Source organism: Corvus moneduloides, chromosome 7, assembly GCF_009650955.1.
Source record: "Corvus moneduloides isolate bCorMon1 chromosome 7, bCorMon1.pri, whole genome shotgun sequence".
NCBI classification, from domain to species: Eukaryota; Metazoa; Chordata; class Aves; order Passeriformes; family Corvidae; genus Corvus; species Corvus moneduloides.
This window is the reverse complement of record NC_045482.1, coordinates 7,486,741-7,503,637: the sequence shown is the minus strand read 5'-3', so window position 1 is coordinate 7,503,637 and position 16,897 is coordinate 7,486,741. Positions and strand designations below refer to the sequence as shown.

Sequence of the window (16,897 nt, the reverse complement as noted above, 5' to 3'; positions counted from 1 at the left end):
CTACTTATTCTGAGCTCTGATCTATGACTATTTGCATCAGGCTAGCACCTACAGCCTCCCTCTCATTATTCTAGAGGCTGTACAAACATCAAAAAGATAGCCCTTAGCTTCAAAGAATTTATGATCTAATGAACTTTGATAAATTGCAGTAACCCCTTGGAAATGCACAGCACAGTTTCATTTAGTACCTCTGAGTGTTACTGATGAAAATCAATATAAAACATCGATCCTATTCTTCCTCATACACATCAAACAGTAAACACTAACACGAATAAAAAGCTATAACCAGTACAAAATTAACAGTGCTCTGTTACACAGCACATACTCAGAATGCTTCAGCAGATTTTGAAGATAAAAAAACATATGAAGAGGTCCAACTTTCCCACCTGCTTCTCTTCAAAACCCAAAACTCAACCCCCAAACCCATAGCTAGTTTTAAAGCTTTTAAGATTTGAACATTAAGTATGCACATGCAATTTTGGAGAATGCTTTTTCATTTTGAGAATGTGTTTGCCTTTAAAAATTTCAGGTCCTCGATGCCTCATAAAGTGCAAGCTGGGATATGGCCTCTAAATTCTGACTTAAGAAGACCTACACATTCCTGATTTGAATAGATTTTTCCACAATTAACCTGTATTTATGAGTAAACAAGATTTCCCTCCTACCTAATCTTTTAGCGCTAATTAACATGAATTGTTGAGTTACTTATCTGTCCTCCTAGTTTCTCCCTACTCAGAAGCATTGGGAGCTACAGCAATAGTACAAGATAGGGTTTAGGGACCTCTCTATTTCATGCTTCAAGTTGTCTGCTCCTTCAAAAGCAACCCTTGGTTCCACACATTTCAAAGATTTGATGGACATCCTTGTTTCTACATTTTCCCTCTTTTCAGTAATACTACAGCAACAAATTGAAAAACTACTTGCAAAACAATAGGAACTGCCTTAAAGAACAATAGGAACTTTCCTTAAAGGTTCAGAATGAAGAGAATATTAGCTATGGAAATACAGAAGAAAAAAAAATGAGGGTTTAGGCCAATATAACCCATCACTCTCTTTTAGGGGCAAATAATAATTCCTAGTGAAAATGCAAAACATTTCAACAAAACTTTACATATTACTTAAAGCAAATATTTCCTCTTTACTACGTTCCAAACCAGAAATTATTAGTTCCTCTATTAAGTTACACCTAATATTCTCCTGTTCAAAGTTCAAGATGCTTTTTAAAACGGGCTGAGATTGGTTTGACACTTTCTGAGCCAGAGTAATCTGAAGGAGGCATTTCTGAGAGAAATATTCACTGCAGTCCAGGATCCACAGCTGTCTAGTGTACATTCCTATTTTATTAAAGTTAATAAAGTCAGAGACTGCAGCTGGTGGTTTGTCTGATGGTTTATTGAGAATGAATCCTCATGGAGATCAGCATATGTGAAACTTTACCTGAATGGTGAACAGCCTGGCTGTTGGAGAGATTCCTGTAGTCTTGTTTTTGTTTTTAAAATTGGATCTCCTTGTAGAAGTTTCTGTTAAAAATCTTGTGCCATTCTCTTATTTTCTACAAACCAGCTCTGTTTCTAGTTTATAGAAAGGCTGAGAACAAATATGGGAGATAGGAAGGAGTACTTCATCTGCAGGCCTGATTTAATTTAAAGCAAGCCAATCTATAAACAGCTGTGGGCCACCTAGCCCACGAGTACAATAATCCAGATGTTTGAACCCTACAGCCTATTAATTCCAGTGTCAGACATGCAACTCACTTGATACTTGACAGTGCAGAGCCTGAAAGGCTTTCTTAAAGCAACCTCACATTCTCACAGCTGACAGCTCTCATGGAAATAGAGCTGCAGGGGGAATACCGGAGGACATGCTAATTAGGCTAATTGGCAGTTTCAAGCAGGCTTAAGGAGAGGCAAGGGAATATATATGAGCAACAGAGAAGGAACAAAGACAGATGTAGAGGGTTGAGTAAATCTTTGTTGGCCCTAAGGTCTTTGTACACTCTTTTTTGCTTTGTTAATTCTGACTCGACAGACCTCTGAGTCTTACTTAGTTGTCTTGAACAGACAGATCACTCACTGCTCCTTAGTCAGTGAGTGCCTGCTCTTATCCAGGCCTGAGGAACTCATGACTCAGAGCATCACAATAAAGTGAAGATTAATACTCAAATACTAACTTAGTCTTTCTCTGAAGAATAGGAAAATGACATTGTAAAAGCTGCTACAAAGCTTCTAATGATTTGAGATTTTGTCTCAACAATCTCATTGCTCACCTCTTTGGAGACATTGCCAGGGAAGGCCAGTGATGCAACTGTTCAAAACATACTTTTAAACTTGTAGTTAACACGGTGTCTTTAGAAATATGCTTCAGATGCTGTGTTCAATACTAAATCATAGAATCATTTAGGCTGAAAAGGGCCTCTAAGATCATTGCATGCAACTGTTAACCCAGCACTGCCATGTTCACTGCTAAACCATGTCCCTAAGTGCCACATCCACATGTTTTTTTGAACACTTTCAGGGCTGGTGATTCCACCACTTCCCTAGAAAGCCTGTTCCAATGCCTCACCACCCTTTCAGTGAAGAAAGTTTGCCTAATATCCAACCTAAATCTCCCCTGGCACAACTTGAGGCCAATTCCCTTTGTCCTGTCACTTGTTACCTTAGAGAAGACACCAACCCCCACCTGTCAACAACTTCTTTTCAGGTACATGTAGAGAGCAATAAGGTCTTCCCTCAGCCTCCTTTTCTCCAGGCTAAACAGCTGGGGAGCATCTGGGGCTCCCTCAGCAGCTCCTCACAGGACTTGTTCTCCAAATGCCATATTATGCATTGCTGTTGAGAGTTGCTATTACTACTACAGAAAAACTTCCACTTGCACTTTCTATAAAAACAAATATATTCTACTTTCAGAACTTTTTGGATTAACACTTGAACACATGACTGTTCTACATTCCAACAAACAGCTTTCTACACCGAGAATCACAATTTAGAAGAATAAGCTAATAATAATAATAATAATCTACATAAAGAATAATAATTTATACAACAAAAATAATGTAAAGAATGTACCTGCCACAGGTTGGGTCTCAAGTACTCTGTTCTTCACCAGTGTGCTCTGTTAATCCTACCATCCACACAAGTCTTCCATGCCAGAGAAATCAATACCACAGAATCCCCTGCCGTGGATTTTCAAACTTAACCAAAACAATATACATACTTAGGAAATCAAATCTTGTAGTAAAAGGTTGCAAAAAGCTTTGAGCCAGAAAGAAGCTTACCATACATATATAAACTATGTGCCCCATAATCCAGAAGTCATATCAATTCCAGGAGTTTCACATTCCAACCCCTCTGCAACTGATTCTAAGATGAAATAGAGCAACAACAACCCATTCTTGAAGTAAAACAAAACAGAAGGCTTAAAATTACACCTAGGCCTGATTCTTCCCCATATCTAAACAAAGTGAGGAACCTGGAAATACCTGTGCTCCAGAAACTTCAGAATCCTAGTTCCTAAAGCTGAGCACAGCCCTCTGCCACGAAGAGACCAGCTCTGCGTAAGCAGCAACATTCAGCAATTCTCTGTATGGGCTCCCCAACAGGGATACTCTTTAGGCCCTGCAGGGTAAATTAAGCCCCGGTAGTTCTATTGTTTCCCTTAAGCTGCATTCACACTTGGAAGCTTAAACTAAGCCTGACTTCAGTGTGAAAGGTTACTAGACCAACTGTTATGGTCATTGAAGCCTCTTAGTAAGACACCAACATCACCTTTTCTCTTAAAGCCATGGGACAGGCAGCAATCAGCTAGACTTCGTAATTCCCGAAAGCATTCCTGCATTCCTGAACAGCTGACTGAGCATCCAGCTACAGCTGGCACAGATACAAGGAGAGGGTGTGGAAGGGGGACATGAGACAGGCAACATAGAAGGAATACAGATGTATTTTCCAGGCATGCAAGGATGAATTTAGAAAAGCCAAACCTCAGCTGGGGTTGAAAGTGGTGAGGAATGTGACAGGGAAGGTGATGGTCAGGAGACACGGAGCTGCACTTGTTCAGCCTGAAGGTGATGAGTCTGGTGTATACGTGTGCATGTGTGTGTAAGGCTGGGAGTCACAAGCTGCAGAAAATTATTACTAGAAATAAGGAAAAAAAAAAAAAGTCAGAATGGTAGGGAGTATGTCCTGGAACTGGCTGATGAGAGGCTCTGAATCTCTGCCTTTAGTGGCATTTAAAGCTCAATTGCATAAGGTTCTGTTTTGTATCACCTGGCTTAGAAATAATTTCTTAGATGGGAATCAACCAGATCATCTCCAGAGGACCCTTCCAACTTATATTACACTAGATTCTTCCATTTCAACTCCCAAAGCAAATCCTAATCCAAACACAGAACAGCCAAGGGACAACCCCAACATTCAAGGATACATAGGACACTCCCCCTTCCTAAAATTGAGGGTGTTTCAAAGTTCAACAATGAGCTAAATCTTTTGCAGTTTTGTATTTTCAATCCAGATAATAGTTGTTAGATATTTTATCAATGTGCAAAATAACTGATTCTAGAATTTTCTACTAAAATAAATATATATATATCTAAAACTCTTAAGCTGTTTCAAAATCATTTTTCTTTAATGAGAGAAGTGAAAATTAGACTGCTCAAAGTCAGAGATGATGAAAAAGACTGTAATTAAGCAGCCAGGGTGCTAAATAAATGGATGTGATGGCAATTTATGTGAGAGAAACAAACTGCTTGGATACAAGGAAAAACTAAAACTTGCTCAGGATAGGGAATACTCTAGGGCTGTGCCAGATTACACATTGGCTTCAATGTAGTCAAGGGGCTCTATGACATTTTTAACATCTTACTGCATTACTGAGAGAGGGACCCCAATTACTTCTCAGATCCTATGCTGAATGTCATTAATTGGTATGAACTATTTGTGATTCCTGCCAAGAAACTCCGGCTTCCATAACTTACTTGCGTTGCAAATGTTTCATAGTTGTAACTGAAGTCACGTCACACAGTACTCAGAAATTTCAAGGAAAATGGAGCTTAAAGAAAAGCCCAAAGGATGACAGGCAGAACCTTAAAGAAGGTGAGAGCCCTGGACAACAGATCAAGAGCTACCATTTTGCACTTCAGTTGGAGTTTATAAAGTATTGGCAAACATGACCACTGTTTTTTATCTCATTTCCCCAATTAAATTAACTCTTGTTAATTTTTTTTTTAACTAGCACCTACCAAAAATATTTCACTGAAACACATATGCCCTATTGGTTCCTCTTCCTGAAAAAGGAAAGAAATGAAACATTATCTATTATATTAAACTGCTTGGAATTATTATACACAAATGGAATTTAAGGAAGAAACACTGGAATTGCTCATAAATTTTATTCATTTGAAGGAGATCATCTTCTGGAGAGTAAGAAACAAAGTCTGTTGAGAGTACCTGTTGCAGACTTTAAATCTTTTGTATTTCATTTACATGTTTATTCATATTTGGTATAATGAGCCCCAAGTTTAATTACTGTAATGTATCAGAAATAACTAAGAAGTTCAATTTTGCATTCCCTTGTAAAATTACAATTTTAAGCTTTCCTATCTCAGTTTGGTATTTTCACAATACTAATTTTTCCTGTGCTTAAACACTAAATTAATTATGATCACATGCAAGAGATTTTTGTACTCTAATGAAATTTAATTAAGTTATTAATTCTAATTATAAAATATTTAAAGCAGGAAACTTCATTATTTTTCATAATGCTCCCTTCTACTGCAGTAGTTTCTAATTTTCAATATTTTTGTGTTCTGTTTGAAATATCTTGCTATATCTAACTTCACCACATATCTTAAATATACCTTTTAATAGTGTGCCTTGGACCTCTGCTGACTTGGGAACGCTACATACAATTTACCATTTTTTCATTACTTTTAATGACACAGTCATGAACATTCTGCTCAATGCTGACTGGATAGAAAAAGAGAATTGCTATAGCAATAGCAACAAAAACTGTAGTAGAAGTGCAGTTTATGCCACAAAAATGTGGCTTTGATACTGTACATTAATGACAGCAAAACACAGATATTCAAAAGACATAACTGCACCTAGAGCCCTGCTATAGTAATTACATCATTTGACCTCTGAACCTTGTCCAGAAGAGTATTAGTTGCCATTCCTTGATGATAAAAAAATACATGGAATAAGAAACTACATATAGTTTAAAACCTAAATAAACTGTTGATTGTCCTACAGCTAAGGCTAATAGTTTCAGGTACTGCCAAGGGAGGTCTTTTATTACAGAATCACAGAATCATTTGGGTTGGAAAAGACCTCCAAGATCATAAAGTGTGACCATTAGTAATTCCTTTTTTGCATTGTTCATTTAGCTTAAAAATTTCAAATTGAAGCTACTACATCAAAAATCGAATATGCAGCTGACAATACAAGAACTTTGACAGTGAGTGTGAAGCAAGCATTAGGCCAGTGGCTGTGTGAGCACTGGGGAGCCAAGGCATCTCTTGGCGAAACATCCTCCCAAGGGTTTACCGTGCCATCACTTGTCATGTGAAAGAGCAGCCCTTCTGCAAGGTCAGAGCCACTGACCCCCTGCCTGACCAGCAGCCAGTGTGAACACCAGGCTGGCAAAGCAGAATCTCTCATCTGCAAAATGGAAAGCTGTGCATGTGGAAGTTTGATATAAGCCAAAAAATAAGCGAGTGCCTCTAAAGGGGATTACAGACACAAATACTACAGAGAGACACAGTAAACATTGCTGGCTGAGGCAGTGTCAGCTTTGGATTGGCAAAAAGGCACCACTCGGTGGTTACGTGATGACAACAACCAGTCCTTTTTAAAGGCTTCAGTCTTATTCCATTATAAAACCACACTTTGATCACTTTTGTTTTGCAGAAAGGAAACTGGTCTCAAATCAAGAGAATTAACTTAAGGGCAAAAGAGAACTTTTTTCCTTAGAGTACAGAAAATAATACATCTCTTCTTAATTAAGGAACATTATAGAAAAAGTTGTCACAGAAGAGGAATTTGGGGTTGCCTTAGAATTTTATATCCTGTTGACATTAAAACTGTCATGCCACTACAACAAAATGAGTCCAAATTTGATACTGTACTATAAAAATTCTAAATTATCTTTCTGGGGGAAAAAAATTGTGTGACCAATATGCTTTCATTTAGAGTGACACAGGTAAGAACAATATAGGAACATGAACTGATGTCAAAATTCTGGCTTCAATAAACCAAGGTTTCATATCCATAGCTTGCTGAAGTATGGGAAGTCTTATTATCAATGCCTTCTGGTAGACCAAGACATCAGTAAGATAAGAAAAAAAAAGAACCCAAGAAAAAACACTAAACAAACAAAAGCAAACAAAACCGAAGAGGGAAAATTTCAGTTTGTCCCTGTCCCCCCACCCAAATAGAAAACCCTAAAGCCCAAATCCTCATGGGTTTACACCATGCAAACTATGCCAAAATCAGCAAATTTTAAAATAGCAAAGTAGGAGTGGGTGTGTTGGAAAAGAGAGAGAAATTCAAGATACTTTTATATTTAAGGGCTTCCTTAGGAGACTCATGGCTCCTGGATTTTACTTCTGAAAAAACTAGGCTCATGTTTTCTTGCAAAGAGGATTATGGCCATATATCATCCTGAGGGTGTATGTTCTAAGAGATAACAAGACATTACTAATTCTCTGTTAAAAAGTCCTCTCCAATTTGTAGAAAAAAGGGCCAGTTGTCAATATTGCAGGGTTCTTTAATCTCCAGTTAACTTTGCTAGGATTTTTTTTTTAATAAGGTAACAGTCAACTCAGGAACTGCGCTTCATCAACAAGCTGTCTTAAGAATCAACAGAATCTCATCTTTCCCAGTAAGCTCTTTGTGTTCTGATCATCTCAGAAGGTTAGTGTCAGAGAAACTAATTTTGTGTCTTATAAAGAACAGAAATCACTTTTCCACCCACAGTAATCTGCATCTAAAAAACTATAGAATAGAATACAGCTCACTTGCTCATGGACAAAAAGCATCTCTCATATTACTTTCCATCAAACTTATTTGATTTTCTGAACATGTCATTCTTCCCTCACATGATTATTTTTTGAAATAAATCAGATCAAGTGTTGTTTTTTCTTCCCAACAAATATAGAAGACACATGAACTGAATGTTAGAGAATTGGAAGTGGAACAATACGAACATTTTGGGGAAAAATCAATGAGTCTTGCTCAATACTTGTGTTATTAAGGTTTTCTGAAGCTTTTAGTCAATATCTCACAAGGTAGTTACAAGTTATGAAATCAATGAGACATTTCACTTAAAACCCAAAATCCTGCAAACCTCAAATAAGGTACTGATAGATGCATACTTTCCTCTTAAAGTGCAAAATATGGCAAAACTTAATGAGAACTGATGTGGAAATATCATCTAGATTTATTAATACTATGCCTGCATATGCCAGCTAACTTCATAAAAGCTGTGCAAATATATTCCAGGTGTCCATAAAAAAACAGGGTAGGGAACCCCATACCCTTCACAATCCAATTACAGAGCAGAGCAACATGTTGCTTGCTTTGAATCAAATAACTGATTTTCTACTGTGATTCTAGGGAAAAACTGGGTTAACTTTCTTAAAAAGAAAAAAAGCAAAAAAACCAAACACCACAACCAAACCCCAAGCACACATACCCACATATGTGGTATTAAAATTGCAGTTTCCTGCAAGTGTTCTGACAGAGCACACCAGCACAAAGGTCGAGGAGGTCCTGGTATAAACAATAAACAGGAGCAGAACTGGAGAGGACACTTAGGCACGTATCAGCCTAAAAAACTGGAAAGACATTTTGGACCAAGAGTCTTCCTAACCCGGCTGAGAGCAGACTTTCTTTAGATAGGAATTCTCCATCCTTTTCTTCTGCTCCAGAAGTTGCTACTGCTGTTGTTTATACAATTACCACCCTCTTGCCACCATTTTCTTTATTCTAATTCTTTTTTTGCATAGCTGCATTGACACCTACTCACCAGATATGCTCTTAAGCAAGACAATGAAACATGAAAGAGGAGGGAGGTTTCCTTTTTTCTCTCAAAGACCAGAAATGAACAGACATTGTTCAGTGCTTTGAAAAAACTCACGGCTTCAGCTTGCTCTTAAAACAGATGGCACAGTCACCACAGCAAGTAATCCTCCCTCTCAAAAAGTGTAATATAAAGCCCAGGTGTCTGGCAAGGCTATGCAGTTAAATGGTAATGCGTCCTTTGGACAAGAATTCCGTTTGAGAACATACGCAATAAAAACACGTTCAAAACCTGGCAACTGGGAGAATGAGACTCCACTTTCCACTACAGATACTTGCTCAGTGTGCGGCAGTGCTAAGCAAAAGAAAATTGAAAACACAAAAGCCGGGAACACTCATGTAGAAACCTGAGTTTTGGCCTGTGAAACAAATATTTTCAATATATATTAAAAAATACAAATTTTTGATGTCAAGAATTTTCACATTGATTTTTCATTAAGACTACTTTAAGAAATTTTTTTATATTAAGAAATACCAATCATAAGAGAATTTAATCCAGAACAGCCCACAATAGAATTTTATTGTATTATACTCTCAGTTTGAGCAAGTAATTGCAGATTACTCAGTTTACTCTGAGTTATGCTGATGGCTGCATATTCTCTCCTCATTTTAGCAAACTATTTTCTAAGCTGATATTTAGGTATTTAGGTACCCTTAGGTTCTAAGGTGTTTTGGTAAGATACATTTCCCGTCAGCAGATGTCAATATACAAATTGAAGCATTACTTATACATACTTATCTCACTGTAATTGGGATAAGAAAATAAAAGTAAGGCTTTTGGCTTTACTGTGCAAAAATGCCATTATTATTCTAACACATTATTTCCTGAGTATGTGACATTTCAATATAGCCAACAGATAGGATTGCCTTTGATATTGTTCAAAAGAAGTTTGTGCTGTTAATTTTAATAATATTGTAAGCATACAGACTGGTGTTAAATTCCTTTGCACTCAAAATTTCCATCCGTTAAAAAAAAACAGCATCAAGCACAGGAAGAACACTAGTTTGCTTTGTAGTAAACCATAAATCAGAACAAGAATCAATTGGCCATTAAAAACAGAACATTTTCACCTGCAAAACAGACATTTACTAAGTTTGTCTTCATTATTTCATCTGGAAAATCCACATCTCTGCAGTTTTCAAGTTAAAAACAAGATAGAACATGCTGTGTTCTAAAGGTATGAGGAGAAAACTTCATATTTTCTTACCTTTGCATTATAGGGAATATAATGCTTTGATAAGGCTTCAGGAGTGTGCATCCATGTTTTGTCTACAGAAAAGCAAAATAAAAAAGCACTGAATGGGTTATCCAATCATTAACTTAGATATAATAATATCTCTGTGGAAAAGATAACAATCCTCCTCTTACTCAAAAAACTGTGTGAAGTAGTTACTGGTGCTGGAGGGAAATATCTCACACCTTCCCATACACTTAGATGAAAGAACCTGCTTCTTTCTCTTGGGCACACTTCCTACTTTAACCAACTTGATTTTCCCTAAGAATTACAACTCCTCCCCCCAAATGTATTAATTGGTCTAAGGTTGTTTGCTGTTTCTGCCTCAGATCAGTATTTTCTGCATCCTGCTCTTTGAAGCACTGACGGCATCTTGTGCCTCTAATGATGTTTTTTTGATGAATTATGTGCTTTTTCTGATGAATTATCAAGACATTAAGGGGACAAAAAAAATTATCCAAGCTGTAACTGACAGAAGAAAGCCCTAATCCTCACAAAACAAAAAGGATGCGCATCAGATTCGTAAGTTTTAGATCTGATTTATAAGCTCAGATCCCCTGTAATTCTTCCTATACATTTGCTAAACAAATTTGTATATTCTCCTTTAACATTCACATTCCAAGACTGTGTTATTCTCTTACTTTTCCTGCTGCATGGTGACATAATTTTGTAATATTTTGTCAAATACATCTTCCCCTCTTATTTTAATGGCCTTTTTGAATGTTCTACACAATTTAAGGTGGAACTCCTAATATTAAGAAAAAGCTTCTTTTTAATTACAATCTTAGAAACAATTTTTCAAAGTTTTCTTATTTGAGAGCATTTAAGAAAACAAAAATATTCCAAAATACTAAATTTGCATAATCACACATTTGGGAGAATCTGTAACTCCAATCAGTATTTTATACGACACATACTGAACATTTAGTAGTAGTTTCGAACTTGAGACTATCCTGGTTTAAATTAGCATGAATTAAAGTCACAAATCTGGAACTTTATTGAATTAAGTAAGAGAATAACAGCTTAAAGCAAAATTCTACCCTTGGATGCTCACAATTTCCTTTGCCTTTATGGGGAGTTGCAGTTACAGTAATTACTAACTTTTTTGTTAGCGACGCATAAGGACAATAAAATTCCATTCATTTCAAACTGTTAAAGAGCGAAAGCTGTGACATTCATTAACACTAAAGCAATAATTGAATATTTTAGAATATGCAGAAGCAAGAAAACAGTAAAACAAGATATTTACCAGTCATCACTGTAACAGGATCAGAACTGCAAAGCAGGGAGAATGTTTTTTTTCCCTAAGCAAGTTCCATTCTAGATGGCACTAATGTTCAGTTCCATTACTGAAGACTGATATTATCACTTCTTAATTAAGGAAGAATGATTTGTCCATTCAGCAGCACCCAGGAGGATGATTAAAGTGGCTCTTCCTTTCAACTGTGGCTCGTGATTGGACTGCTGGAATCAAGAACTCATTTCCCAGAATATTTTAACACCTGAAACGGGATCTCTACTTTAACATAGTAGCAAAAGCTGATGTTATCTGAAAGGGCAAAATAACCATCCCAGTGAATTTGTGAATTAGGACTGGTAGAATAAAGCCTGTCAGCCCAGGAGATGACCCAAAGCCCAGTCAAGCAGCTGGTCACCAGGCTCGCTGACAAGGCCAGGCACGGGGGAGCTGGCACTCAGGACAGGACTGCTCACTGCCCCAGCCTGCTCAGTGATCACCTGCACAGGGCCAATGTCAGCTCCTCCAGCTGCATTCACATTGCTAACACCAAGGGTTAATTTACCCATTTCCTGCACATCACTGTTTACTAGCTTCAGCAGGCATAATATCACGTCTATACATTTATAAAACAAAATCTAGTAAAAATAGAGCACTGAACCTCTCAAGGAAATTACAATAGTTCTCCACTCATTTTATGCCTAGTACCCAAACAAACAAGTGACAGAGCTGTGGCATCTAAAGCAATTTTACAAGCAGACAAATGGCAAGACAGGTACCATCAAAACTATTCCTTGCAAATGTTTCTTCCTCCCTTCTACGCATCAGGGAAAATTCAAACCTGAAAAAAATGCTATTTAGTTTGGGAGTCAAGTGTGAAATGCTGGTCTTAATTCAGCATCAGATAATCTTTCCAATACTATTATCATGTACAAAGCTTTACTTAAAGTGGTTCTATGAAATCATAAGGTTGCCTACCAGCCTCCAGCAGTAATGTTACAGAGATTCCAGCAAGGACTAACACTGCTGCGCAAGTGTTGCCGTAACTGTTGGTACCCCTAACTGGGAGGAAGATCAGCAAATATGGACAGGTGCTGTCAGCTCAAAATGAAATCAGTAACTTAGCAGGGTACCAAAAGACACTCCAGGATTCTTGTGCTATTGGTTAAAATAGTCCAACATTCACATGTAGATCCACAGACACTGTGACACAAGTACTGAAGATTTCCATTGACAATGGAAATCCATTTCTTAGAGGCAAGTAATAATTACAGAATGGTAGCACTTCGGAAAGAACTCTTAATGCTAAACTAAATCAATACAAGGCAAAATTCAGGCTGAGAGCAAAGATGTGCAAAAAATCATGCAAGCTATTATGGGGTAGTGTGTTACCAGCCTCTCCTGAATTGTGAGGTCTGATTTTGGATTTATACCACCCTCAGGAGCTGTTTGAAATACTGCTTAGAATTAGTTTGATTTCACAGCAGTTGAGAAAGACTAAATTTCAGACATTTTGCATGCAATAAACCAGAAAAACATGAAAAAAGAAAATCTATAAAATAAGTATTGGTCAAATATCTGATGTAGATATGGCTTGTGGTTTGCATGATCCCTCACCTAATTTAATTTTTAAGGAGTTTTCACAGCTTGAAGCTTAATTATTCATTCTGAAGCAAAAAGAAAAATATGAAACCCTACAATGAAAATCACAGTTCATATTATTATTTTATTAGATACACCACAGCAAGAGTTCTAGACACTTCCCAGCTAAATAAAACTGTAAGTCCTAAAGAAAGGACTGAAAGCCCTGATAAAACCAAACCTGACAACCACATGCATCTAATGTTAACCGTAATAGAAAGTGAAAAGACTTATGCTATTACACTGGGTGAAAACCACAGTTATTTTAGATCTTGTCTGAAGTTCCTAATCTAGGTTGCCTTAGAGTTTACATTAAAGTTTTTAAAAGTGCTTGGTTGTTTTTGAGAATTATGAGGTTTTGAGAATTATGAGTTTGACCATTCAGAGTCCCATAAAACATATGCTTAACTGAGGTATGAGAAATTCAAAGACGTCTGAGTACGTGGTGGTTTTGCCACCCACACTGCATGAAACAAGAGGTGCGAAAAAGGGTCACCACTCTGATTTCAAGGGCACGGGTAAATCACAGCCCTTATTAAGCAGGATTTGCAATCCTGTGTGGAGCCTCTCCACAACACCTCAGCATGTGCATGGCGTGCTCAGTGTGTGGCATAGGCACAGAGAGCCCCCGGAGCAGCAGCACAGCAGCCTATGCAGTTTTTAAGGGAATTTGACTTGGGTGAGAGCTTCTCAGGTTTTGTTCCCTGCCAGCACACACCAGTCTGCTAAGGGAAAGCTGTATCAAGTTAACGCAGGAAGACCCAAGGGTCTGACAGGCTGAATTGCAAGAGTGGAGAGAGGAGCTGGGCACTTCCTTAGGCAGAGAATTAATACTGCTCTGAATTGGGATGTGTCTCCTTTCTAATCCCCTGAATCATGCCAGCCCCATACCATTAAAAAAGGGGAGGTTCCTTTACAATCTGCATTTCACACCAGCTGTTGGTCCCACACAGCCGGGGGGCCCCGTGTGTGAGCCATTGCAGGGGCCTCAGCAGCACTGAAGAGCCAGGGAAGGGGGACGTGCTGACAAATCACACACTGAAGGCAACAGACTCGGAGACTTCATCAAGTACCCAGAACAACTGTGCTGCACTTAAGGGAGGATGACATTAGGTTAGATAACAGCACAGCTGACCATTTATCTACCAAAAAGGAAAGCGATAGCAGTGCCAAGAAATTGTTCTCCCTTTGAGATTAATGTCTCTGCATATTACTGCCCAAAGAGATTGTAGAACAGAACATTCACAGTGCAGCTTTAGTTAACTGCCTCCCTAAACCCTACTATCATTATTAATTCAGTAACATTAAGTAACATTAACTAATTAATGTTTCTAAAGTGTTTATCAAAGCACACGAGACCAAGTGGCCATTCATTTAGTATGATGGAAAGAGAAAGACTCTGATTTTAACTTTTTCTGTTTTAGTGTCACAGTGAAAATACAGTAATTTCTAAAAGGTAGAAACTAAAGCCTTTGCTCTCTACCAGATCAAAATCCTTTCACATCGATGGATGTTTTTATTGCTAACAGAAGAAATCTTGGAACTTTCTTTTCTTCCTGTTTCACAGAACTTGGTATGAAAAAAACATTTTATGTGACAACCAGCCTAATAAGAGTCTCCTGAAGAAGATATCATCCCAAGAGATCCGTGCTGCATCTAGGTATTATTGCCTCAGGAACAAACAACTTACTTGCTTCAGTGTATGTACATAAGTACCTATCTCTTTCACTATTCCTAGGTTATCTATTTTTCTGTAAAGAAAGAAAACCTTCACAATGGGACACGCAAGAACTGTCACCTTGTTAAATAACTTCCTTTATTCTGCACTGCAGCAGAAGCAGTCAGGTTCTCACAAAGCCTCCCTTAGTCTGGTCAGACAGCAAGGTAGAATCTGCCTTCTTGACCACTGCAGGTAACACAGGGACTGATAGGCTGAGGCCTGAGACTGAATGCTTGGCACCAGAATTTTCATCAGCATGTAACACCTAAATATCATTAACAAACAAATCTACCCATATTATTGCATGGTTCAGCTTCAGCATTTGTTCCAGTCACCTTCTAGAGGAATGACTAAGTCTGGGTGTCTAGTAGTAGTAATTTATTAAAGTTTTTAACAGGTTACTATGACTAAGCATTTGAAATTAGGAGTCAGAGCCTTCCCTATAAACATATAGAGAAAAACATCCATCAATATGCATAGCTCAAAAATAGTTACTTCTGTTATTTTTTTCTTCCCCCCCAAACACGAGATATTCTTTGGATGCATATTTATTCTTTGCCAAGAAAAGAGCTGTATCTCCCTAGAACAGAGTGAGCTTGGCAGAATGCCTTGCCTGTGTCATTCTCTCATAATATTTAGGACCATGTAAATGGTTTTAAACAGCTGATTGCTACAATTGCAAAATGGTGTCATAGAATGCTGGGTTGGTATAGCTACAACATGAAAATAAGCCTAGTATTTGCATTTCCTTCAACAGTAACATTCACTGCAGAGCCTACACATTTTAAACTTTATGTTTTTGAGATATGCATGCTAATATTTAGGTTTTGACAATAAAGGAAAGTAGGATGAAAGTGTTACTACAACTGACCAGTCATTAGCAAATTTTTTTTCACTTTTGATTTATTTATGTTAAGAACTTTAATCAAGTTCAACTTCCTAAACCAAAGCAGAAAAAAACAAGGAAAATAAATCTGAACTACTTAGCCCATACCTCATGTCTTCTAGCTACAAAAAGAGCTACACTGTCTTTGATAAAAGCTTCTAGTTAAAGTCAAAAAAGACTGGCATAGAATAATTTATTTTAAGTGATCACATTTTTGCAAGTTTTCACTAAGATGTATGTAGAGATCAAACCTCCAGCTCCATCTTTGACTTTTGTAATCTTTTTGCAGAGAAAGAGTTCAGTGAACTATTCCAGTATTACTATAAATAAATTGGGAGGAGTATCAATTTAACTTGTAAAAAGTGTTTGAAAAGCAAGCTTTTGAAGAATTTCTTACTGTTAAAGTAAGAACATTATGTAGATAGGTCAAAACAAAGGAAAAGGAGCACAAATGACAATCTCAATACAATTAAAACAGAATTTTAATTTTCTGATTCCAGAACACTGAAATAACGTGGTATAAAAGTTTAAGTGAAACTTTCTTTAAAATTCAAACTGGAAGGAGAAGAAAGGAGTTTGAGCAACCATGAGAACAACTAAAATATGCATTATCTGTAGCTTCGTCTTGCTTATGCACTTAAGGTACATCCTTTTATGTACCAAAAGGATTTGATTTCACAAAATAGTGTTTTCCTGAGTGAGCTACTTAGGATGTTCTCTGCAATTTTCCAACAGCCTTATAAGACAAATTCTTATGAAACCAGGTAGCCATTGTGATTCCTATCAAGGTCTGGTTGGTAATTTATTTCACACAGTATAAGATATTTTGCCTTTAACTAGATACTCATCCAGCTATCTCACAGTGTACCTGTGCAACTCAAGCATTTAAGCTGCGGCTGTGTAAATTTTAATAGGGTTGAAGCCAAAAGGTTCAGATTCTTTCCATGCTGCTCCCACTTTGTAAAGCCAATATTTGTGCCTATGGCTCAGCAGCACGCATGTCTTCTGGAAAGGAGCTCCTGAGGTTTTGGAGAAGTGACAAATAGTTATTGCTGTAAATATCATTGTTAACCTGCCTAGAATATTCTTTACAGCAGGCAAGAG

General features: G+C 37.4%; 1 protein-coding gene across 7 annotated transcripts in view; it reads right to left on the bottom strand.

Moving 5' to 3' along the window:
• Positions 1-16,897, bottom strand: part of GULP1 (GULP PTB domain containing engulfment adaptor 1) — a 96,871-nt gene that overhangs the window by 56,196 nt on the left and 23,778 nt on the right. For all 7 annotated transcript variants that reach the window (XM_032113898.1, XM_032113897.1, XM_032113895.1 and 4 more), the window contains one exon: positions 10,283-10,344. In XM_032113898.1, the coding sequence (XP_031969789.1) occupies positions 10,283-10,344 (62 nt within the window). The remainder of the gene's footprint in view (positions 1-10,282; positions 10,345-16,897) is intronic.